Source organism: Phalacrocorax carbo, chromosome 3 (genome assembly GCF_963921805.1).
Source record: "Phalacrocorax carbo chromosome 3, bPhaCar2.1, whole genome shotgun sequence".
Lineage (NCBI taxonomy): Eukaryota > Metazoa > Chordata > Aves > Suliformes > Phalacrocoracidae > Phalacrocorax > Phalacrocorax carbo.
Window position 1 is genome coordinate 101,726,327 of NC_087515.1, and position 24,988 is coordinate 101,751,314.

Consider the following 24,988-nt stretch of genomic DNA (forward strand, 5'->3'; position numbering starts at 1 on the left):
TGATGTTTTCCTGGGGGACTTGTGGAGGCACCACGGACAAGCCTGGTACAAGAGGAGGATAAGCAGCCTGTCGGATCAAGGTTATTTATAGCTACTGCCAAAAAAAGTAAAGGTCTGGTTTATTATTCTCACTGTTCTGGGTTTAACTTATTTCCCCACCCCACCCCCCCCGCCCAAAATCTTCTCCGTGCCTTGGTCTGGACCGTACATAGCCACTGTGGATTCTGTCTTTTTAAGCTGCCGCACCATGTTTTATTTATAAAGGAGATGGGACTCTGCAAACCAGTTAAAAGGATTACAGTTAAGCCGTCACCTGCAGAAGATAATGCACTGCCTTCCGTAACGCTTGTTCGTTTGGAAGGCTTAATCGGGAGATTTCAGATACAGATTCTGACCTGGAAATATAAAGGAAGCCTTCCATGGAGTATTTTAAATATTTGAGCCACTGCTCGGTTTTGCTATACTTTGTTTTTCTGTGACATTGGAAGATTTCTGTGACTTTCTTACTGAAGCACTTTATATTTTGGGGGGGGGGGAACCTCACGTCCAGGTAAAGTTGCATTTAAACTGATGCACTGATTATGAATGACCTCAACCACCTCATAAGTTATGATGTATATTTTGTCTCTATGCATCTTGTGCTGCAGGCAAGTTTACTATAATTCTTAGAGCACTAGTGTTTTTTAAATGTTTCCCCGGTATCCATGAAAACGGAGGTATAGTGGTGTACTTGTGCGAATACTTTCAAGATGGGGAAGCCGCTTAGCAGGCCAGACTGTCTACGTCAGAATCCTCCATGTGTTGGCAAAGGGGAAGAAGATGAAGATCTAAATATTGAGGACTGCTATGTTCCCCAGAGGTCCATCTATGACACTGTGCGGCTGAATGAGCAGATCGATTCAGGCTCCAAGGGCAGCCTCTCATCGAGGCATTTCACGGACAGGACCTTACCCTACAGTCACAGAACACTGGACATCAGCACTTTGTGCTCCAATGGTGCCCTTACCTCGTCCAGTGTTTTTGAGCTCCGAAGCCGTGAAGCTAACAAGTTAGATGAAAAAATGATCTTTGACGCTCTCAAATTGAACAGCGATATAATTCGGACAGCTGGATTACCCAAACCAAAGTCTCATGCAGAAAAGAAGGAACATAGGCGATCGTGGAGAACGTTTGTTCCGCCCAACTTTTCAGATTTCACAAATAAAAGCGAATGCTCCTTTAATGAAACTGCCGATATGTCAGATACAGCTAGATCTGGCAAATGCAAATGGGGTACGAATTCTCTTACCTCGGAAGAGGATGATTCTGGTTTATGCAGCCCTCCAACAGAAAGGGAAGAAAACCAAGATACACTGTTAGCAGGGGAGCAAGCTCAAATACAAAGTTTATCTTCTGCAGAAGATCTCCATGCAGTAAGTCAGTTCAGACCATATTCCCCAGCAATTTGCAGGGAGCAGCAAACCCCACTGCTTACAAGCAGTAATGTCCATGTCAAAGAAAGCTGCAGATTGGCTTTGCATGACATTTTACCCTCTGGAAAAGTAAAGCAAAGCAATACACAGACATGTGAGAGTGATCAGGAGGAGATGACTGGAAAATACTGTCGCTTACAAGGTTTCAAAGAGAAAACTCTGTCACATGAAGATCCTCTTCAAAGTGATGGAAGAAGTACTAACCCCGACAAAAATCAAGTGGAAAATGCATTTGAAATTCATGAAAAAATTAAAACACGAATCACTACAGTAGAGAAGGAGTATGTGGATGATGCCCAACATCATGTAGATGTTTACTACACAAATGTTGCTGTAAATACTAGGGACTTGGATTTAGCAAAATACGAGGTTTTAGCTGATACAGAGGAATCCAGTATAGCATGTACAGGCTCAAATGGAGTGGCATTTTCTGTTCAACAGCTTGAGTTAGATAGTACTGTAAACTGTCCAAAAGCTATCCCAGGGAGAAGTAAAGGCACTATCTGGACTCCTGGCATCCAAGAAACCTTGGATACAGTTTGCAATGGCCTGTTGTCTAACAAGGTAATCTAAAAAAACCAAAAAACATAGATTTGTGAAATAGTTGTAATGCAGCCTTAAAGATATTTGCTTAAAGCTTTCTTTAAGTTTTGTTGTCGTCACAAAAATGTTATTTTTTATTAATTTGGCAGATGCAGTATTCAGTGTCATTTGCACAGCACACATGGGATGTCCGAAGTAGGTGAGGTGGTCCGTTCAGAAAATGAATTAGGGGCAGATTCTGAGAGGAATGATGACTTCCAGCTGTGTGGGGCAGGGTTATTTATTGCCCAGCTGGTGCCTGTTATTCCTGACGCGGAGGGTCTCCTCCGTGCACCCGTGTCGGTGCTGGGAGGGAGGGAGGGAGGGAGGGAGGGGGCTCCCAGGCAGTGCCATTCCGGGGCAGCTGCAGCCCCGGCAGCCTCGCTCTTCAAGGTATAAGCAACAGTATCAGGTTGTTGTGGTTTCCAAAGCAGGCAGATTAAAGGCTCACCGCCTGCTCTGGAAGCCGCCTTTTGCGTTTGCGTGCCAGAAAGCAGATCTGACGTTACGGTAGTATTTTACAAGCTCAGGCTCTTGCAGCGCTTTGCGAGCGGTGGATGAGGTAAGAGAGTAAGAAGTGAAGCTTTGTAATAAGGAAAGGGTGTTCGCCGGGTCTGTAATTTTTTTCTTCCCACTCTGGTTGAAATCTGAGATACTTCAAGCTTTGTTGCTAAGTTGTTCTGGTAAACTTTGGCCTCAGCAATAATTGTAATTTATTTTAAGCCTCTCCCTGCAAAGAATGCATGCGTTTTTAAAGGGCAGATTATGGAGATCAGTCCTCTCTCTAGTAGGACGTTGCTCTCAAAAGATGAGGCTTTATGGCACATAAAAGAAGAATTTGTTATTGATTCTGTGTGGAAATATTATTCTGCCTCCTCCCTACCCTACGGTCAAGAAAAATAGAAGCGTTTTGCTTCTTCTGGGAGCAGCCAATCGGTTGCACTCTCAGTTTTCATGTAACCACAGTCTTAGAGTTTTCAGGGTTTTTCATCCGTAGGAACAAAAAGTCTTAAGGGTGCTTAATTTATTTTCCCCCTCGTGTTTAGTGTAGTTGCTCTCGCTTCTAGATTGACTTGTCAAGCTGGTGGAAGCGTGCTCAGCCACCTGAGGTCTGCTGCTTTAAAAGCAATCACTTGCCACACTCTGTTTGGTGCAAAAGAGGAGAGTCACGGATGTGTTCAAAGTGGTCCCTGCTTTTCAGGGTGCTGAGAAAGGTTGCTTTGAATGCACTAAGTGTACACCAAAACTGTTACTGAATGCTGCTATAGAAACAGAAGGATTTAGGGTCAAAAGTTGAGCATTCTTTAGCATTGTTTATTCATTGGTTATTTTTCACTGGCCTGTGTAATTAATTCAGGGGCTTCGGGCCATTTTCTGATCTCATTGACACTGGTGTCACTGCAGCCTAATGCAGCTGAATACAAATGGTGATTTACATCGCTGTTGCTAATGGTAATAATCTGGCTCTGAAAAAGCTTAAATACCTGAAAGACTGAAATAAAGCAAACAGAAAGCTGCTCAAACTGTTGTTTGGGTACGGTCAAAGCCCTGGCAATTTGCAAGAATATCCCTCTGAATGAAAACCCATTCTCCTGGTGTCTGCTGGGATACTGTTTTAGCAGCATCTGTATTGCCTCCTCCTCACTTGTTACCACTATATTCTCCTAAAAACTGCCTTAAAATACCTCTTCCTTCACTGCTTCTTTAACATAAAACTTTTGCTTTTGTCCTAAATAGGGGAAAGTTGTCTCTCCTGGCGGGTGTGTACGTGTTTGTTTATTTGAGGACAACTTAACAATCCTTCTGTGCCATTTTTTGGTAGATTTTGTATATAGATAATTAAACAGATAGATGAGTTTCTTGTTTGGTGTCCCCTCCCATTAGAAGTTCTTTTTTAAAAAAAAACTTTCCCCCTTCCTCTCTCTCTCTTTCCTTCCTGTCTGAAACGTACATCATTTTCCCTCTGTGGTACACTGCATTACTCTGTTTAAATTTATTAATTTTTTTTAGGAAGGTGCTGTTGAAGAATGGTTTCCTTTCTTCTAGACACTAATTTTCAGCAGTATTTTTGTTGCATACTGTGCTGTAAACACTAGAGGCATTTTATGTCAGAAGATACGATGCTTTATGTGTGTCTTGGATTTCAACTGCAGGTATTCCAGAAAGAAGAAATTGAACCCCTACAAATAAAACAACAGGAGGTAAATTGGTTGGGTCAAGGCCTTATTCAAAGTGCTGCTAAAAGTACCAACACAGAAAACCTTGAACACGACCTTGAAGATGTCAACACCCGATGGAAGACTCTTAATAAGAAGGTTATTATTGTATACTCTTCTGCCTTTTGATTATTTGCTTGCTGATATCCTTCAAAAAACAGGAAATTAAATATTCACTAAGAATATGAATTATATTACTTTACATAATCACTTTGTTGGTGATTCTGAGGATAAGATTTTTATCCCTAGTAGCCAGAGGTATTACTATCATTTATAAGATTTTGTCAAACTTTCTGTAGGTCTGTCCTGGATTTTTATTCACGAAAGACTGCTCTAGGACTATGTGTTCCTTCCTGCTTAAGCAGAGCAGGGAAGTTTGATAATCCAAAGAGACTGCGGTTGTGACACATTCATGGGAAGGGTACCTGTGTCATTTGTAGTCAGCCACTTCCAAATAGTTCGTCTTCAGTCTTTGTTCATGTGTTTTTTTTCACTCTGTTGTATTTGTTCATGCACCCCGTTGAACCTGTGTAGTGTACAGAGCAGCGATAGAGCCCAGCGTTGTGTGTAGTGGCACATTTCCTTTATAGCACCTTAAGGATTTTATTGCTTGAGATGTCGGAAGGTACCACTGCTTTGTAAAACTGGCTGTAGATGTTGTTCTGTGCTTTTGAAGAGCCCTTTTTCAGCAGTAGCTGTTGCTGGAAAACGGAAAGGGTAGGCTGTAGAAAAGACACTAATTTTCCTGTGCTCTGTCTTCCTGAAGGAGTGATGCAGCAGAACCACAGACACCTGTGGTTCACCTGTCTTCCTTCTCCTTTCCTATTTTTTCTTCCCTTTGGAGGGATTATTGCCCCTTATTAAGAGTTGCTATTTTGGGTTCCTGGCTCGGCCTTTCTGTAAGGAAAATAAAGACCATCTGAAACAAAAACATCCTGTCAGTATACTTCATAATACTGTAGCTATATAAAACAGGAGTATCTCTTGTAAAGAGCTACTACAGTAGTTTGATTTACTGGGAGTCAGCCTCCTTTCATTGGAAGTCTGTAGCCCCAGTGCTAAATTGTGCCGTAGTGCTGTTATGAATAGCTATGAAAATGAGAGTATTTGTTAGTGATATTGCCAGATGTTCTATGGATTTTGGCCACTTATTTTACATTAAAAAAACAAAGAAAAGATGAGCACAGTCCAATCGTCTACTTTTTTTCAGGTTGCCCAGCGTGCTGCGCAGTTGCAGGAAGCTCTCCTTCACTGTGGGAGATTTCAGGATGCACTTGAATCTCTGCTTAGCTGGCTCATCGATACAGAAGACCTTGTGGCTAATCAGAAACCACCATCTGCTGAATTCAAAGTTGTGAAGGCCCAAATACAAGAACAGAAAGTAAGTGAAATGCATTCAGAATATCTTTCCTTCCACTGGATCAATAAGAATAAATTCCCAGTCTTTGGCAAAGCATAAAATCTGTTCAAGTGTATTATATTACATTGAAGTGTGCTGAGGTGTTTAAAGCAGCCATCTGCTCGATACTCAAGAATCTGTCCAGGGTTGGGAGAGGTGCTCATGTTCTGGGATATAAGATAGAGTGACACTCTGGTTAGAATTATTAGCGCTATCTGGAAAGGATTGCTAAAGGTCCCCTGGAAAAAGAGAAAGTATAAAATCCAGTGTTTGGCTCTTTGGAAAGTAGGAAATAAAAAGTAGTACATTTTCATTGTAATACTTCCAAACTAATATTGCACATCATGGAATTCAGTACTTGGCTCTTGATCCTGATTGTGATCTGATTGTTGTTGGTAATTGGTTGGAATGCTGTTGGGAAATGGCCTGTGCTAATGGTTAACGTAGAAGCGCCATCAGCGCTGTCAACTTTTGCAGATTTTCATAACGGTTGTAGAAAAAAGGATGATAATGTAGCTCATGAAACATACAGCCCATGCAGTTGGACTGTGTGGCCCACTGCCACCCAGAGATTTAATATGAAGTTATGGTCAGTACACATTGTCGTGATGGGATATCTGCAGAGGCAAAATACTAATGTTACCAAAGGCAACTAGAGAATGGAGGAAGGGAGGATTTTCAACAGAGGTGTGTTTTATTCTCTGTGGATTAGTTAATTTACTGGACTAGATCAGTGAACTCAGTTGTATCTCAAAGTGATGAGTCAATTATATAGATAGGAAAATAGATATAAAAACTATTGTATATCAGAATTATCTTTGTGTTGCCAAATCTAGAAGGGCATGCAGCTTTCTCAAAAATGTATCTATAAAATGTATCAGATACTTTAAATACCTTTTTCCCCCCTCAATGGTATTAAATAGAACTTTTTCCTCTATATGTTCACTCTTCAGGCTGCCACACATCTTTACCCCATGGAAACCAAGAAGGTTGTTTGGGCTTGGTGAAACTCTGCTGTTCATAGCAAAACAATTGAGAAACTGAAACAAGCGTGTGTTGTGGGGCGGGAGGGTGTGTGTTGGTGTGTCTCTTTGATTAGCATTATTCACACTTCCATCAAGATATAAGCATTGGGGTTTTTTGGGTTTTTTTTATTGTTGTTGTTGTTGCTTTAACAGGTTTTCAAGAAGTCTAGCTCCTTCTGGTTTTACACTTGTGTTATTACAATGTTTTAAATAACCTGGCGCCTGATTGCTTTCTCTGTAGCTTCTCCAGCGGTTGCTGGATGACCGCAAGCCTACTGTTGAGGTAATCAAGCGTGAAGGGGAGAAAATTGCAGAGTCAGCAGAACCTGCTGATAGAGTGAAAATTTTGAAACAGTTGAGCTTCCTGGATAGTCGATGGGATGCATTGCTCAGTAAAGCTGAAACAAGGTATTTGAAATTCTTTCATAGATTTGAAAAATGTAGACGTAGTATGTGATAGATGATTAGAAGCAGCATGTGGAACTCTGTGGTGTGAAATCTTGGAAGTACTATCATTCTTGTTATTACACTATGGTACCTTGATGTCGATAGAATAGGTACTCTGAAGGAAGAGTGGAGAGAAGTGACTTGAACAGACCAAAGGCTTTTAGAAAAAGTTTAGCCTGAGATTCTACAGTCTTCTAAGGTTAACTGCATGTATATCTTCTGAATATTTTATCTTTGTTAATTCGTTAGAATGCAAGTTTCTTGATGCAAGAATCTGTTTTGCATAGAATCAAGTACAAATTTTACACTTTAATAATAATGATGTTCCCTTGGAACTTCAAAATCCTGACATGTTCCTACAAAGAAGGGACACTCAACATTTCTTCCCCTTTTCTGTTTGATGTTATCCATATAATGAGTTTCTTCAACTTAAAGACCCTCATGCTGTCAGTTGCTGATGTACTTACGCAAGGTGCTGAGCTCCCTTAGTTCTCAAGAAGAAAAAGGACCATTAAAGTATGTAGATATATTCTAGCAACACAGAAAACACTCTTTTACAGACCTTGCAGTCCAATTCAAGTTCCAATTTAAAAAAAGAACCCAATCCAAAAAACCATACACGCAGTATATACCTATAAACACACACTTAGATTTGAGTTGTTTGTCGACATATAAAACACCTGGAAAGTTATGAACTGTAAAGTGTCTTTGAAGAAATCTGTGTTGAAGGGGTTGTTGAATGTATTTGTGGATGGGGATTTGAAAAGGACAGCCTTGTTCAGAGTAGAGAGAAGAGAGTGTGTAAGAGGTGGCCTCAAGAAGGCATATAATTGAGAACAAGAAAGGACTTGGAAAGTTGAAAAGGAATTTTAAGTGAGCAGTGAAGCTTTGCAGTGAAGAACAAATTGATGTGTTGGGATTTGGGCACCTAGGGTAGCATTGAACTCACCTCTGTTGTTGTCTCCTCCTTCTGGTAGCCTCTCTTTAGTTCCTTTACTCTGAACCTCTTGTTACCTCAAACTAATAATATGATTATTTAATTAGTAGAGTCAACTGATAATGGACCATTATTTCCTTCTTTCTTTTCTTTTTTTTTTTCTTTTAATTGAAGGGATCTGACTCATTAGCTGGGGTAAATATTAATGTCATGTTTAATTTAATAGTATTCTTCCAGTCTGCTGATATTTAATGAAAAATCAAATTGTATCTCTTTCCAAGCCATCTATTAGCCACAAGCCCATCTCCATTTTTCTTTGGCTGATCTCTAGAAAAGAGGAGGAGGTTTGAGCATGATTTTGAAAGCTATAGAGTACTTCACTGAGTGTTCTGTGGCTTAGTCTGTCAGGTCTACCTTGTTTATAAGCCTTGGGAAGCACATATAAGCATAGCTTTTATCTGGAGTGAGATCCCCATCTGAAAGACAATGTAGTTCTGTTTTTCATGTAGGGCAAACCTCTCTTAAAAGTGTGTTTGAATGAAACTTGTTCAGCAGTGGTTGTAGAGAAGACTCTGTAATCAGGAGCTTTCTCTGAAATGTAGTCATCTGAAATAGAAATGTTATAGATACTGCTTTTTTATTTTTTGGAGGTCAAGTCTCTGTGCTTTATTAACGTTGTCTTACTAACTTCATTGAGAGCTTTTATCCAGAACAAGAGATGCAAAAGTAGAGCCAAAGAGTTCTGTTCACATCAGTGAACAAATGTTTAAAGATATTTTACAATGCTGAGGAACCATGACAGTATGTTCTGGTTCAGTAAAGCCTTTGCCTAACTTTAAAACATGTATAATAGTCAAGGGAATGTAACTTTATGCTTAGACAGCTTGGAAACTTGAGAACTATCCTAATTGGGTATAAAACAATGTTTTGCAGAATTGAGTGGTAGATTATCTTTAGCAAAAAGTATATGAATGAAGTTGTATTCTTTTTTATTTGCAAAACTTGCATATTAGCTAAAAGTTTCAAACAGCTTTGGAGTTTTTTTAAATTTTATTTGGTTTTTACTTTACCTTGCTTTTTTTTATTTCATTTGGTGACTGGTTCTTACAGTAAGTGAGGATTATTTCTTTTTTCTTTTTTTTTTTGAAGGATTCAAGGTGCCTTTTTAAAAATTATTTTCACACTTACTTCATCACAAAAAATAACCTTTCTCTTGGCGTGTTGATAGGAACCGTCAGTTGGAAGGCATCTCGGTGGTAGCACAGCAGTTCCACGAAGCTCTAGAGCCACTGGTGGAGTGGCTGACTGCCACAGAGAAGAGGCTTGCAAATGCAGAACCCATTGGAACGCAGGCCTCCAAACTGCAGCAGCAAATTTCTCAGCATAAAGTAAGATATAAGCTACACACCCCTCATTGTGTCATTCTTTTTAGACAGTTCTGTAAAGTACAACGCAACTGGCAGAGTTGTTGCGGTGTACCTGTGTTTTACCATACTGAGTTTTTTTTCTGTAATTTGAGTTTTATATATTTACATTGGCAATATGTCCTTTTTCATTCAGTTTATATTGAGTTCCACTTACATTTCTTTTGTTTTTCTGATTTTCTTTTCCATTCTTCTTCATTATTTAAAAAAAAAAATAGGCCCTAGAAGATGATGTCCTAGCTCACAATAAGAGTTTACTTCAGGCCATTAGCACTGGTCAGTCTCTAAAGACTATGAGCTCCAGGGAAGATAAAGATATGGTGCAGGAAAAGCTAGATTCTTCTCAGGCCCGATACATTGAGATTCAAGAGAAGAGCAACAGCAGGTCTGAACTTCTCCAGCAAGCTTACAGCAATGCTCAGATTTTTGGGGAGGACGAAGTTGAATTGATGAACTGGCTGAATGAAATCCATGATAAACTGAGCAAATTGTCAGTCCAAGATTGCAACACAGAATTGCTTGAGAAGCAGCACTCTGAACTACTGGTATTTTGATTTCTGTTCATTTATTATTTAATTTATTTTAAAGTTTGATTTATATTTCCACACTTCATTTATTTTTCATTTATTATTTTCCTATTTTGTTTAAAATGGCAATATGCTTATTCCAAATAAAAGTAATACAATTTTTTTTATGTCTGTGCTAACACAAATGACCTTATCTCTTAGGACCTTCAGGAAGAGATTCTTCTTAGAAAACAAAATGTTGATTTGGCTATACAAAATGGCTTAGAGCTTCTCAAGCAAACAACAGGTGAGAGCTTATACAAAACTGGGATTCATCAGGTTTTTTTCTTGTGCTTGTAAGGGCTTATGAGAAAATTAAAGTGGAACTTGTAAATATTAGTCCATACTTGCTGGTTAAAGCAGTCATAGTTGTTTATTTTAACAAAGGTTTGTGGTCAAGGTAGGTTATGTTTTTGGGCCAATTTTACTATTAACGTAAGTGAGCAAAAGTCCTTTTTTGCCAGTAGAGAATTTGGCCCTTGGATCCTTTATTATTTTTAGTGGAAAATTATTTTAGTCAACCTGCATTCCATTCCTAATAGCAAGTTATGGACATTACTCATAACGGAGGGCTGTTTGGCAGTGGACGCAGTCAATTCCCTGGAGGCATCCACAGATGAACGAGATATTAGACTACCTTTTACTGCAAGAGGAAAGCTTCGTCCACTGGAGCTAATACTGTGGGAAAAGTTGCATTCCAGTTGTACACAACGTGTCTGTTCTGTAGATCAACATCTGTCCGGATTTTCCAGTACTTCTAAAGTTCTTGAACTCTTTAAGACACACATATGGTTGGGGGCAGGGGGGATCCTTTTCTGTTCCAGACTTAGACATTATGCATAGTCTATAATGAAATCTGAATATACACTAATAAATGTCAGTAGGTTGTTTTTACTTTAGCCTTTTGAGTTGTGTTTCAAGTGGGTAGTAGTCAGGGTGTATAGCGATGTCAGTTATTACTGTAATTGAAAATCTAGTTAGTGTTTTGTTGCATTTTTTCCTTCACATTTTTAATAACCCTTTTATAATAGTATTTTCTTTATTTTTTGACCTTTATTAAACTCACAATACTTTTTAAGGGTGGATCTTTTTAAGGAACATTTGTGTTAAAATATTCCTTACTTTCTAATAATCTAGTAAAGCAGAAAAAAGACAGATGGACGGATCCTCAGCTGAGGTAAACTTTGTAGCTGTCTGGACTTTAGTGATGGTAGGATGATTTACAACAGTAGAGGATTGACCTTGTCATCTTGTTTGGGTTATTTTAGAAATTAAATACTGAGATTTCTGTAATAGGTGGGGGTTGGGATTTGGGTGTTTTTGTTTTGGTTTGGTTTTTAAATATTTGTGATCACAGGCAATAACATCCCTCTGATATTTTAGGTGATGAAGTTGTAATAATTCAAGATAAACTGGAAGGCATTAAAGTGAGGTACAAAGACATTACAAAACTGAGTTCTGATGTATCCAAGACCTTAGAGCAGGCTCTGCAGCTTGCTGGTCAACTGCACTCGACTCATGAGGAACTCTGCAAATGGCTTGATGAAGTGGAGGTGGAGTTACTTTCATATGAAACTCAAATACCAAAGGGTGAAGAATTAAGCCAAGTACAAGAAAGACAAAAAGTAGGTTTTAGAACCTGTGGATTATTAATTGCCATGTGATTCAGCTAGGTTTTGTGTTAACTTATGTTTGGCATGAAGTTGTTTTTGTGAATAACAGATTTTGGCATCGGATCATTTGATTAAATGTAACAGTAGTTAAGAATCAAACTCACTTTCCAGCGTCATCCATTATATTCAGTTACGAAATTGGGCTGAGGTTTATTTTTAGCTCAAGAGAAGCACAACATTTCCTTTTTATTCAAGCAGCTACCTAATTCTGGGAAAACTCATAACTGTTTGTCAACCAAAGTTATTTTGGTTCTTTAGCTGTGACATGGATAACCCTGTAAGTATAAAAAGAGTCAGAATTTAAAATATATGTTGCTAATCTTGTTTAACAATATTTATTTAAAAAGAAAAATTGTAGTATAAACTGGATGGTGCAGACAATGTTGGGGAGGGAAGCTAAAAAGAATATTTTCATTAAATTTCTTCTATATGTAAAAAGAAATTAAACTGGGGGGGGGGTTTCTGTACAGGTAGAAACTCTTCTGAAGCATTGTGTGATGATTTGATTGGAATTTAATCCAGTCATTGCTCATTTAAGAAATCATTTGAATTCATCACGTCTTGTTTTATTGCATGCCAGATTTCACTTGCTGGTGATTTAGTTCCTTATGGAGCTGCAGGTCGCAAAGAATATCCATTAAGTTATATTTTCTTTCGTTGCTTCATTAAGTACTAGCAAGTCTTACAAAATTAGAAAGAGTTTCAGATTGTCATACTGACTAGAGAAATATATTTAAGATACATTCAACAGAAAATTCTCAGTTTTCTGTCAAACAACTTACAGTATCAAAAAGCAAATACAACTGAGCTGAAAATATGTGTGCTAATTTATCCCTTTGGTTTCTGGGAAAAACAAGTCAGTTCTTGACTCAGGGAGTAGTTGAAAGAATAAAAAAAATAACGCGCAAGCTGTGTGTGTTCAGCTTGTATGCTGGCATGCTTACTTTAAATGGTGTTTTTCAGGAGTTGAAAAAAGAAGCAAAGAACAACAAAGCCTTACTGGACACTCTGAATGAAGTTGGCAGTGCCTTCCTCGAGCTGGTGCCATGGAGGGCCAGAGAGGGGCTCGACAAGATGATAACGGAGGACAACGAACGTTACAGATTAGTGAGTGACACAATCTCTCAGAAGGTGGATGAGATTGATGCTGCCATCCTGAGATCCCAGCAGGTACTGAAAACTCTTCTTTGGGCAATAAGTGTCTCTGGCCAGGTGTACCTGAACAAAAGATGTTCTTTAATAATGTTGCCAGAAGTTTGTTGTGTTTGAGCAGCAAAAGGCCTGTTTGAATGAAGTAGGACTCCTCTGTTCAGATATGAATGCCAGAACTCAGCTAATTTGGACACTGTTGTGGTTGTCTGCCTTTTTGTTGACAGAAACATCAGTCTTGCAGCTAAAATTGCTGTAACTATCCTGCGGCTCCTCAAGTGGGAGTTTGCATAGGAACCGAATGGCTCATGTCTTTTGTAGATCATGGTGTGTCAAGTAAAATATGGTCCAGATCCCCAGCCTATTTTACTGGATGCAACACTGAAATCACTAGGGTTGCCACACCTTTTAGCATCAGCTGATTGTCTAGCTCCTCTGTACTTTCCACAATTAAAAGCTGGATCATCTTGTTCAAGCTGTAGTAGAGGAGTTAAGTAACAATTGCTTTTATTCATATCCACAATGCTTTTCTTGTTGGGGCTCAAAATTTGAGTTATTAAATAAGTGGAGGTTTCTGTACATGCACAGAGGTATATATATGGGCACACCCCGAGAACTGGTGTTCTAATTTCATCACTAAATAGACCCGTATTTAAGCTTGCTTATAAATGCATTGTGGAAACACAATTTTCCAGTGTCTGCTTACAGTTCAGGCATAAAAATATTGGTGGAGGTTTCTGTTCCTGCTAATAGTTCCCATAAACAGTTGTAACAGGACAAGGAGAAAGCATCTGTGATATTTTCAACATTTGCTGAAAGCCAACTAAAAGAGGCTGGCAGTAATTCAGATCTCCTTGTAAATTAGGTTAAAAATAACTTATTTTGTCATGGTTTAGCCCCAGCCGGCAACTAAGCACCACACAGCTGTTTGCTCATCCCTCCATTCCATCCACCGCCTCTGCCCCCCCTCCAATGGGATGGCAGAGAGAATCAGAAGAAGAAAAGTAAGGACACTTCTGGGTTGAGATAAAAACAGTTTAATATTTGAAATAATCATTTGTAATGAAAAGGAAAAAATAAAAAAAATCGAGAAATAAAACCCAAAAAAGACAAGTGATGCAAATTAAAAACAATTGCTCACCACCAACCGACTGATGCCCGGCCTGTCCCCGAGAACAGTGGCTGCATCCTGGCCAACTCCCCTCAGTTTATATGCTGAGCATGACATCATATGGTATGGAATATCCCTTGGCCAGTATGGGTCGGCTGTCTTGGCTGTGTCCCCTCCCAGTTTCTTGTGTGCCTCCAGTCATCTTGTTGGCAGGCCAGTATCACAAGCTGAAAAGTCCTTGACTGCTTAGCAACAACTGAAACATGAGGATGTTATCAACATTATTCTCATCCTAAATCTAAAACGCAGCACTATGCCAGCTACTGGAAAGAAAATTAACTTTATCTCGGCCAAAACCAGGACAGTATCCACCCTTTATTCTATGCCATCTATGTCATGCCCTGTTTCTACACTTTCCAGTACATTCCAGTTAATCATCACTACTTTCCCTGTGTTTTAAGAGAGAGATACACGCACGCGCGCACACATATAGATATAATTCACTTAGTCTATGGGCCATTCCTCTAAAATGTTTGAGTTCATTTAGCCCATGACTTCAGGCTCCATCTGTCATAACAGTCTTCCAGGGCAGGAGAGATGGTGTGCATGGTGTTGGATTGTTGCATGCTGAAGCCATTTCTGGTTCCATCACCACTGTGCTTGTCCAGTTCTACCAAAGTTCATTCTTCATTAATGTGGGTGACTCCTACTGTAACACTATGGCATATAGCAACCATAGGAGTGATGACATAGAGTATTATATAGTAATTAACCTCATACAACTCAAATCATTGGCTGCTCTCATCCAAAATCAAATCCTCTTGAGGCACACATAGGACTTCTTCATCCTCCCGCATCAACCACCAAGTGCACCCAGGTCCTTGAGCAAAAGCAATCCCACAGATGGGTTTGCCTTTGCCTGAAATGGGAAAAACACAGACTGGTTTTTCCAGCATAGTTTTTACATACACTACCGGGACTCTATCCCCTTCCACAGTACATAAGGGTTCTGATTGGGCAGGGCCAGCTCAATTGGCAGATCCCCTCGTGTTGACTAACCAGGTGGCTTTTGCTAAATGTGTATCCCAGTGGTTAAATGTCCATCCCCCCATTGCTCTCAGTGTAGTCTTAAACAGTCCATTGTACCATTTGATTTTCCCAGAGGCTGGTGCCTGACAGGTGATGTGATACACCCAATCAATGCTGTGTTCTTTGGCCCAGGTGTCTACCGTTGTCTGACTCAATTCTCTCTGGGGTGCCATGTCACCATAAGACTTGTTTTTCAAGACCCAGGATAGTGTTCCAGGCGGTTGCATGGGGCATGGGTTATGTTTCCAGCCAGCTGGTGCTTGCTTCCACCATTGTAAGCACATGGCACTTGCCTTGGCGGGTTTGTGGGAGTGTGATATAGTCAATTTGCCAGGCCTCCCCATATTTATATTTCAGCCATTGTCCCCCATACCACAGAGGCTTAACCTGCTTGGCTTGCTTGATTGCAGCACACGTTTCACATTCGTGGATAACCTGTGCAATAGCATTCACGGTCAAGTCCGCCCGTCGATCACGAGTCCACCTGTATGTTGCATCTCTCCCTTGATGGCCTGAGGTGTCGTGGGCCCACTAAGCTATAAATAATTCACCCATATGTTGCCAGTCCAGATCCACCTCAGCCACCTCAGCCTTAGCAGCCTTCAGTGGCCTTACTCCTGGGGGCATAAGTGTTCACATGACATACTTTTTATATACTTTATAGACAAGTTCTCTACCCGGGCAGCAATATATTGCTATGATGCAGCAGCCCAGATGGGTTTGCCTTTGCGCTGCCAGTTGTTCTGCTTCCACTGCTGTAGGCAGCCCCACAGGGCATTTGCCACCATCCATGAGTCAGTATAGAGATAGAGCACTGGCCACTTCCCATTCAGCAATGTCTAAGGCCAGATGGATGGCTTTTACCCCTGCAAACTGGCTCGATTCACCTTCTCCTTCAGCAGTTTCTGCTACTTGTCATGTAGGGCTCCATACAGCAGCCTTCCATCTCTGATGCTTTCCCACAAGGCGACAGGACCCATCATTGAACAGGGCATACTGCTTCTCATCTTCTGACAGTTTGTTATACAGTGGGGCTTCTTCAGCACGTGTCACCTCCTCCTCTGGTGATATTCCAAAATCTTTCCTTTCTTGCCAGTCCGTGATCAATTCCAAGATTCCTGGGCGACTGGGATTTCCTGTTCGAGCCCATTGGGTGATCAGTGCAACCCATTTACTCCACATAGCATCAGTTGCATTGACGTGTAGAGGGGACTCTCCCTTTGAACATCCAGCCCGACACCGGCAGTCGGGGTGCCAGGAGCAGCTGTGCTTCAGTTCCAACCACTTCTGAAGCCACTTGAATCCTTTTGTATGCTGCCAATATCTCTTTTTCAGTTGGAGTGTTACAGGTTTGCTATGAATATTACCTTGTTTTGTTAACCAAATTCTCAAAAATGAAGGGTGATTATTTTAGTGAGTGATAAGGTTAGATAGGCGAGTATATGTTAGCTCTTTTTGAACTTTTCTGAATTCCATGAGTATGTTGCATCCCCTAGTACAAGTTCAGCAGATTCAGGTCCAGGTGTGAAAGGTCCAGAGCTGCACCCTAGTCCTGCATACCCCTAGCCTCCACTTCAGCCCAACTCACATCACCATGACATACTCCTATACATTATATCCTATGATAAATATCAAGTGGCTTAACACACTTCCAATGAAGGGTAAGCTACTTTCCATTTAGCTTAGAGAAAGACTATGCAAAATGAAAAATATTTTTGGAGAAGCTAGTGCTCTGTAAGATTACCTTGTGGCAACTTGAACAAGTGCCTGTACTATTAAAAAGTTTTGGGCGGAGGACTAAGTCCCTAGGAACATGAGGGTTCGATGGCAGCGGTGTGGGGTTCGTGGTAGACGTTACTGGGCCAAGGTGAGAAATGCAGTAAGCTATATGAACAGGTAAACATTGTTTCATGTTGTAAATGGAAGCTGGAAGGCTTAATAGACTAATGCAGTGTCCTGTTTTTTAACTACCTGGGCAAAATGCTTCCAGATGGATAGAATTATCCTAGAAATAAATTTAGCTATGTTTTAATCTTCATTTGTCAATACTGAATGTATTGGTCCTCGTGAAGGAGTGCTACATAGAAACAGAAGGTGATATGCTACTTTTGGTTTACTTGTTCTTCACTCTAAAGTGGCCATAGATGGTGGTTTAGAAAGCATTCAGAGTAAATCACAATGTCATCATATTCAGAAGTCAGTCATTCCTGGTTAGAAGAAGATCTACCACAATGAACTATGCTTGGTTAAACCGGATGGGGATGAAATAGATGATTTTATAGTGACTAAAGTGAAGTTCAGGGCTCATAAATAACTGTCATGCATAATGGGAAGAAAACACTTCCAATTTTGGGTGCAGAGAGTACCAATTTTGTGCTTTTTATTCCTTAATGTTATACTTGACTATCTGAAATTGGAATTCCTCTACCCTCAGTAAATGGAGCTTAGAGTCCTGTCCTTCCTCGATGCTCTGTAGCCTAGAAGTTTCACTGCCATGCCTTGATTTTGTTATTTCTGTTAAATATTTGCTCAATATTACCTACCCATGGATATTTGGTATCAGGAAGTCACACTGCAGTTAACTTGTACATCTCACACATTTGAAATCACCTTCTACGTTTCCTTCATTTGGATCATAAATAGGTGGGCTTCTGAAGAGCTCGGTTGTGAACTGCAGTTTCGAAAGCCAGGAGTTAGCAGTTAACTGGTGCATGTGCTTCGTGCTAATGTTCACAGTACTGATTGTTTCAGAACATACCTTTCTATTAGGAAGTCACAATATTTAGGACAAAACTTAGTTTCTGTTACTTTAAATGAGAAATGACGCGTAGTGAAAAAGAATGTTGGTGCTCTCTTTCATGTAACGAATGGATTATAAAGGCAGAAAAAGGTTGACTCATAAAGAACGAAATCTCAGGACTGCTTCTTTTGTTCTTGCGTGACTCACGATTAACTACTGAGACAAGACTGATTCAGTGGCTAAAGTGAACTCCAGCTACATTACAGGAGCAAGGTTGTCATGGTCTTCAGCCACAAAGGCACAGACCAGCAGATTTAAAAGACAAGAGTGGTCAGAAAGAGACTTCTGAGGGAAGTGTGGGTATCAACAACACAAGTAGCAGGTTCTGACATAAAATGTCCTGATAGACCTTAACAATAACTCAGAACCATAATTAACGTTCAGCTAACTGTAGTGGGTGTCAGCACTTTAAATAAATACATAACTCAGTTCTTCGTAGTTTCTGTGATGACTGTTTTGTGCATCTGATCATCCCATGTAATATATCTCGATGGCTTAAGCTCAAAGCTGCCCCTGTTGAGTACTGTAACGTGTGTGCTAAGATACATGCCTATAAACTTGAGCTGAAGAAAGAATCTATGATTTATTTATTTACTCCAATTTGGTCTCACTTTTCAGAAGAATTAAAACCCCACATGCTTCTTTTCAGGATCTTATGCTCTCCTTCACAAATCAGTAAGACACAGATCCTTTAAATCCTCTCATTACTGTAGTGCTTTGAGGTAAATGTTTCAGAAATTAAGTATTGACCAATGGTAGTCAAACGTTAATCTTTTAGAAAAAGGACTGGCTGTACCCAGATGCCCCTAAGAATTTTCACATTTAATCCAAGGTCTAGTTTTGGATGAAATCCTGTCTTCTCTAAACTCAGTGAGGTTTTTCTACTGACTTTGCTGAATTGTGATTGTTTTGCCTTTATCATTTAATACCAAAGCAGCTCTTAAGATTAAAAGGATAACATCAAACAACTGTTTCTTAGGACACTTGCAGCACTAGCAGTAATAATGAACATAGGGATGGAAGAGACATGTGAAGGTAAAATAAAATTAAAATGAACAGTCTAGTTAAAATTCTGGAATTATAACCCTTTTTATTTTCTTATGTCGGTTAGAGAGCTGTAGGCTCTGGAGAAATGTATTTGCTTCTGTTGCTTTGTCACGCTTATGAATTAAGCTGCGTGTATTGCAATCCGTCAGAACCATTTTGGGCTTTGTATTTCATTTATGTAAAAACTTCATATGGAAAGTGAGCCGCTATCTTTCTAGCAATTCAACAGTATGCTTTTTAACCTTCTCTAAAACTTTAGAAAGAATCATTGTAATTTCATGTCTATAGAGCCGTTGAACTAAATCATGTCTCCTTCATTTAGTTTGATCAAGCAGCTGATGCTGAATTTGCCTGGATTGCAGAAACAGAAAAGAAACTGATGTCTCTGGGTGATATTAGGCTTGAGCAAGACCAGACCACGGCTCAGCTACAAGTTCAAAAGGTAAAAGAAATGCATTTCCAACTGTCATGTTAATTATTGGCCGGCACACTCTCCATCTAGAAAATGTACTGGCATGATTTAATTTTCAGTCCATCATAACGCACTTCAAAAATAGGTTTTGCTCTATGTACTCTAATCTTTTTTTTCTGACCAATTTTTATTATGTTTCAAGGCTTTTACCATGGAGATTTTGAGGCACAAAGATACTATAGATGAACTTGTTAAATCTGGGGATAAGATTATGAGCACGTGCACTGAAGAAGAGAAACAGACCATAAAGGTAAAGTTCCTTAAATTGCAGCTACAGCAGTAGATACGCAGACAGTATGTAAGTAGAAGGATTTCTACAGTGTCTTTTTGAAATACTAATGAAAAAGCATTAATTACAGCCACTTCTAGTCTGAGGGTTGTAATACTAGAAGAAATGCTGTTGTGTGTCACTCTCCTTCCTTGAGGATGTTCAAAGAGCAAATACTGTGTACTTGCCTGACACTCATTTGGAGCCCCATTTATCATCTTTGTTCATGGTAAATAGTATTTTAGCCAGTGGATGATTGAGTGAATAGGTATTAGTCATCTGGTGTGGTGTGTGTGGAATCTGGCTGTTTATCTTCCCCAGTTCTCTTGGGTCAGTGATGCTCTGGGCGTGTGTATTTCTGTGCTGGGTTCAGTGGCTGTGCACCTCAGTACGGATCTTCACTTTCATTTCTGCTGATCTCAGTGTAGACCGTACTTGCCAAGAGTATTCCATCCTGTTGACTAACACAGCCCTTGAAAGTCATTCTTATGCCTTTGGTTGCTACACACATAGAGGGCGCCTGATGTTGGGGCTGTATGTATATATAGATTTTTTTGTGTTGGCATATAAGATTGTGTTAGTTGTGGGGTGGGTTTTTGCTAAATTACAGTGAGACTGGATGTGCTGTGTAAATTTAGTCCTTCCAGTGACCACCCTCCTTGAACAACAATACTTCACTAATTGTGCTCTGCTGCCGGATCTCTGAATAAATTTGATTTGCTCTTAAGTGAATTTAAAATAGATGAGATGTTCTGTCGATGAAACTGGAGTCACAAGGGAAAGCGGTTTTATGTGAATTTCTATTCAATATTTGTATTTGTCAGAAATACTGTATATCTGTGTGTTAGGCTATGTTTTGTCCTTTGGATAGCATCTCTATACTTAATTTACATGCAAGACATAACAAATGAAAGGATAGCTTGTTCTGCCAAAAAAGATTCTTTACTTCACATTCAATGGCTTGCTTATATGTCTAGTTTTTCCAAGGCTAGTGTTTATGTTCATTGTCACATATAATATTTCATAAAAATGATAACATGGGCAGTCTTCCACAGGAAGAATGTATAGCTAGTGGATACTTTCTCTTATTGTTACTTGCCCAAATACAGTAGATTTGGAATGTTGAAACCTTCTAGTTCTATCATAGTGGCAACATATCCTTGTTAATTAATGTATGCTAACCTGGAAAGTAGTATTTTGTGGTTTCTGTTGCAAGTTTGTAAGCTACAAGCACAACAGTATACCCTATTCTCTTGCTAGGTTTAAAAAATAAAAAAAAACTTGTGTGTTCGTGATGCTTCAATTCAGAAATGCTGTGGAAAACTTCTGCCAAGTTTCTGCCAAGTGTCACTGAAGATAAGCATCTTCAGTAAGGGAGTGAGGCTAGGAACTGCAGTCAAATCATTCGCAGCTTCACTAGAAGCCTTATGAATAAAGTGTTATTTGTAAATATCAATATCATTAAATATGTTGCAATTACTTTGAAAGTACTCTACCAAATTCTGATCTTCTGCAATATTTATTCCGTCTACCTTAAACACTGATAGTGTAAGAACGTTATCAAAACTAAAATTTGATTCTCTGTGTTTTGATGCTATAATTATCAAAGATTGTTTAGAAATGAAGGCAATAGATGTGGAAAAAAAACAATTGCTATTTTTTGTTCATATTATTTTACAGAAAAAAATGGAAAGCCTCTTACAGAAATATGATGCAGTCTGTCAAATGAACTCTGAGAGAAACCTCCAGCTGGAACGGGCTCAGTCCCTGGTTAACCAGTTCTGGGAGACATATGAAGAGCTTTGGCCATGGTTAACTGAAACAGAAATGATCATCTCTCAGCTTCCTGCACCAGCCCTTGAATATGAAACTTTAAAGCAACAACAGGAAGAGCATAGGGTAAGCATTTTGCCAGGTCTGGCAAACTAATTTTCAAAAGCCAAGTAGTATTCTGCTTTAGAACTGTGGAGTACTCTGCTAAATGCTGAAACCCCAGACAGCTATACTTCTGTTGAAAAATGAATTATTGAAAATAATAGTGCAAAATAAATACATTTTCAATCATGCCTCTACTGTTTCCCAAACTATGTATGCAAACAAGATTCTCTGGGGAAGGCAGCAAACAACGTACAAGCATAAAAGAGGGCTAAAGGGGAAAAAATTGCCATTGTAGTGAGACAACTGAGCACGCAAAAGTTAATAGTTAAGTATATTTAAAAGTACACATTAATGTCAGTATTGGAACAAACCAAACCCATAAACAGGAAGAACAGACGTGGTGTGTTGTAGCAAACAAAAGAAGGTAAAACATGGCTATCTAAAGAACTGGAATACCTGCTGTCAGCATGCTGTAAGTGAAATGCTGCCTTTGTGTACAGTCTGTATACAAATACACACATATGTTCATTTTTTGTACATGTAAAAAATTTGGCTTTTGTTTTGCTGGTGTCATTGGAACTAAACCTAGCTGAGCCAGGAAGACAGACAATTAGAGGACCAAGAATTGAATGCTTGGGTTCCAGCCAATCCCGTAATCATTTCTCATGTCAAGTATGTTTGTTATGTAATAATTATAAGAAATAATTGTTTACCATAACATCACAAAATAGAGGCAACAGTGTTGTAGGCTGGGCACCGTATGGGCTTTCTTACATGGAGAAATAATCAGCTAGTATAGAAATCAGTTCATTTCATATATGGCTGCTAGTATCACATGGAAACAGATGTGTCCCAGCGAGGTTAAAAACCTGCAGGTTTTGGCACCTGCAAAGCCCATATGACTACTGGAGATACCTGTCTCTCCCTGCTGAGCACAGAGTAACTAGGTTTTTTTATTTTAGCTGCCTCAATTAAGTGACTCAAGTTAAATAGGATGAACCCTGGCTTCAAACTCTTGTTTACTTTGAGACCGGTTAATGAAGATGTCCCACCCTTATGGACTGGTAAACACTGGGTTCACTCATTTGTCTTCCTATTACGTCCACAATGAACAAACATGCTCTGTTAAGACTAGATATATCAACATGAGCTTTACAGACCATCTTGATTAGTCACCATGAACCAAATCATGCTTGCTTTACTTACAGGATTGTTCCTCATCTACTTTCATCATTCTGCTTGCATGAGAGGCCCTTCAGATGAGCTTCTATTTTTGCATTTTCCTTGGGCTATGCCGTTAGCTGAGATTTGTTTGTTAAGTAGAAGATTAATGTCAGGCAATTTTAACACGTAATCTGATCTGAAATGCCTATTTACTGGAATTGTTTGCCTAACAGTAGATCATGGAGAAGACCAAATCATTTACTGATCTCCTTTAAAAAAAAAAAAAAAAAAAGGTTCTGAATGTGAATTGAAAAGTTTTCTATATTCACTTCCATTTCTGTTCTGACACATTTACTGATGACTATCTTTGTTCCGAGTCATGGAATTCATAGAGTTGATTCTGAGTGAGTAACATGCAGTCAGTTTGGTTTGAACTGAGCTGTGGGCAGAGTACTAGCATAAGGTTTGGACCCAGAAACGTGCACTCTTGTAGGCTTGTGTCAAATCATCTATTTGTGTACAAAAATAAAACACAAAATTATTTTCTAACAACTTTCAAACTGTTTTTAGTTTCACCCTTTTATCTTCTCTGCTAATCAACAGTATTTTTCTTGTTGCAAGGTATACAAATAGAGTTATGTTCTCAGTAAGTAGCTAGAGTCAGGATTTTTTGTATTTTCATTGCCATTTAATCATCAGGGACTGTGGAGAGTTATGGTCACTGTCTTTTCAATCTTCTCAGCCTCTGTTGCTCTGGGGAAGGAGCAAGTAAGCAAGCCAGTATCAGGATTTCTTTTTAAGGGAAGGACCTTAGTTAAAGAGAAGAGGATTTATTTACACTGAGAATGATATAGACTCTTTTCTGTGTTTTCATTAATTTAAACAAACTGAGCTGTGAGGAACAGAACATGTGCCTCTCATGTTCCTGCACAGGGTCTGCAGGGTAGAAACACAGAGTTCACAGCACTGAGGGGACAGTGCCTCACAAGACAGTGGGATTTTTCTGAAAAGGGAGGAATGAGCTGAGAAAACAAGTAAAACTGGAGGGAAGGATTGGGCTACTCCCACAAAAAACCTTTCCCATATGTCAGATCTATGGGTGCAAGTAAACAAAACCAAAATCCTTAGGCAAGTTGGAAACACCTTGTGACCTTTCACCTCCCCAAGCCTCTGCACGTTCTTCTGCACAGTTTTGACTGACTTTGGGGGTGGATGATGAGAGGGAGTAGACAGCTGAGATAAAATTTAATTTACTTATTAATCACTTGTTAAACTTTGTCAGTTAAGTAATAGTGCTGTTGTGAAGACAGAGGGGTCTTGCAGCCAGAGGGGAGACAGCTGATAGTGACAGGTTGATAGGTCTCTACTGATGAGTCTTCCTTGTCCTTTTGTCCTTTTCACTGATTTCTTTGACCCTTCCTCGTGCTAGTTTCCTCTTCTTAAATCAAGGATACTTTGAATTAATATTTCTGCAAAGCCAGTACCTCTTTCTGTGATGTTCTTCAATGGAAGGCTTTTCAGCAAGCAACAAACACCAACATGAAAAGTGTATACATGGTGGTGGTATGCACGTCTGAAATATTATTTGCCATTTCTGTCATTATGGGTACTAAATATGATTGGGAGTGTCTGTTGCCAGCATCATATGCATAGTTAGCATCTTATATTTTACCTGTAGTCATATGTCCTACAAGAGTATTGCATGACCTTTCTGGCACATCTCTAATTGTGATGTTTTATGCCCAGATAGCTCAGTGTTGGAATGGGAGCCGTCACTGGCAGAGCAGTCACTAACTTTATTTGATATTATTTGTGCTTTGCATTTGGATGAAGGGTATTTGTTTAGAATTTCTTGCCAGCTGGATGTGTGAGAAGTGTGGACAGCTGTAATGTGGTGGTGCAAGCGTAAGAAACTGATAAGTTGTTTCGTTTGTTATAGCAACTGCGTGAGCTGATCGCTGAGCACAAGCCTCATATAGATAAGATGAACAAAACTGGGCCTCAGTTGCTGGAGCTAAGCCCAGGAGAAGGTTTTTCTATCCAAGAGAAATATGTGGCAGCTGACACTCTTTACGGTAAAATTAAGGAAGATGTCAAAAAGCGAGCACTGGCACTGGATGAAGCCATTTCTCAGTGTACCCAGGTATCAATTTAAGTTTAAAGTATAATTGGATTCATTCAAATGGAAAGATGCACGGACATTGTAATCTTACCTATATATATCAAGACTAAACTGCTGTTCTATCTGTATTTTTCAATCTAATGGCCT

At 39.4% G+C, this 24,988-nt stretch overlaps 1 protein-coding gene across 5 annotated transcripts in view; it reads left to right on the top strand.

Moving 5' to 3' along the window:
• The window catches only part of DST (dystonin), a 316,491-nt gene that overhangs the window by 235,921 nt on the left and 55,582 nt on the right, over window positions 1–24,988 (top strand). For all 5 annotated transcript variants that reach the window (XM_064447871.1, XM_064447868.1, XM_064447872.1 and 2 more), the window contains 12 exons: window positions 4,208–4,369; window positions 5,481–5,651; window positions 6,936–7,102; window positions 9,307–9,466; window positions 9,721–10,047; window positions 10,231–10,315; window positions 11,452–11,693; window positions 12,705–12,911; window positions 19,260–19,379; window positions 19,552–19,659; window positions 21,358–21,576; window positions 24,659–24,862. In XM_064447871.1, coding sequence (XP_064303941.1) covers window positions 4,208–4,369; window positions 5,481–5,651; window positions 6,936–7,102; window positions 9,307–9,466; window positions 9,721–10,047; window positions 10,231–10,315; window positions 11,452–11,693; window positions 12,705–12,911; window positions 19,260–19,379; window positions 19,552–19,659; window positions 21,358–21,576; window positions 24,659–24,862 — 2,172 coding nt within the window. The remainder of the gene's footprint in view (window positions 1–4,207; window positions 4,370–5,480; window positions 5,652–6,935; window positions 7,103–9,306; window positions 9,467–9,720; window positions 10,048–10,230; window positions 10,316–11,451; window positions 11,694–12,704; window positions 12,912–19,259; window positions 19,380–19,551; window positions 19,660–21,357; window positions 21,577–24,658; window positions 24,863–24,988) is intronic.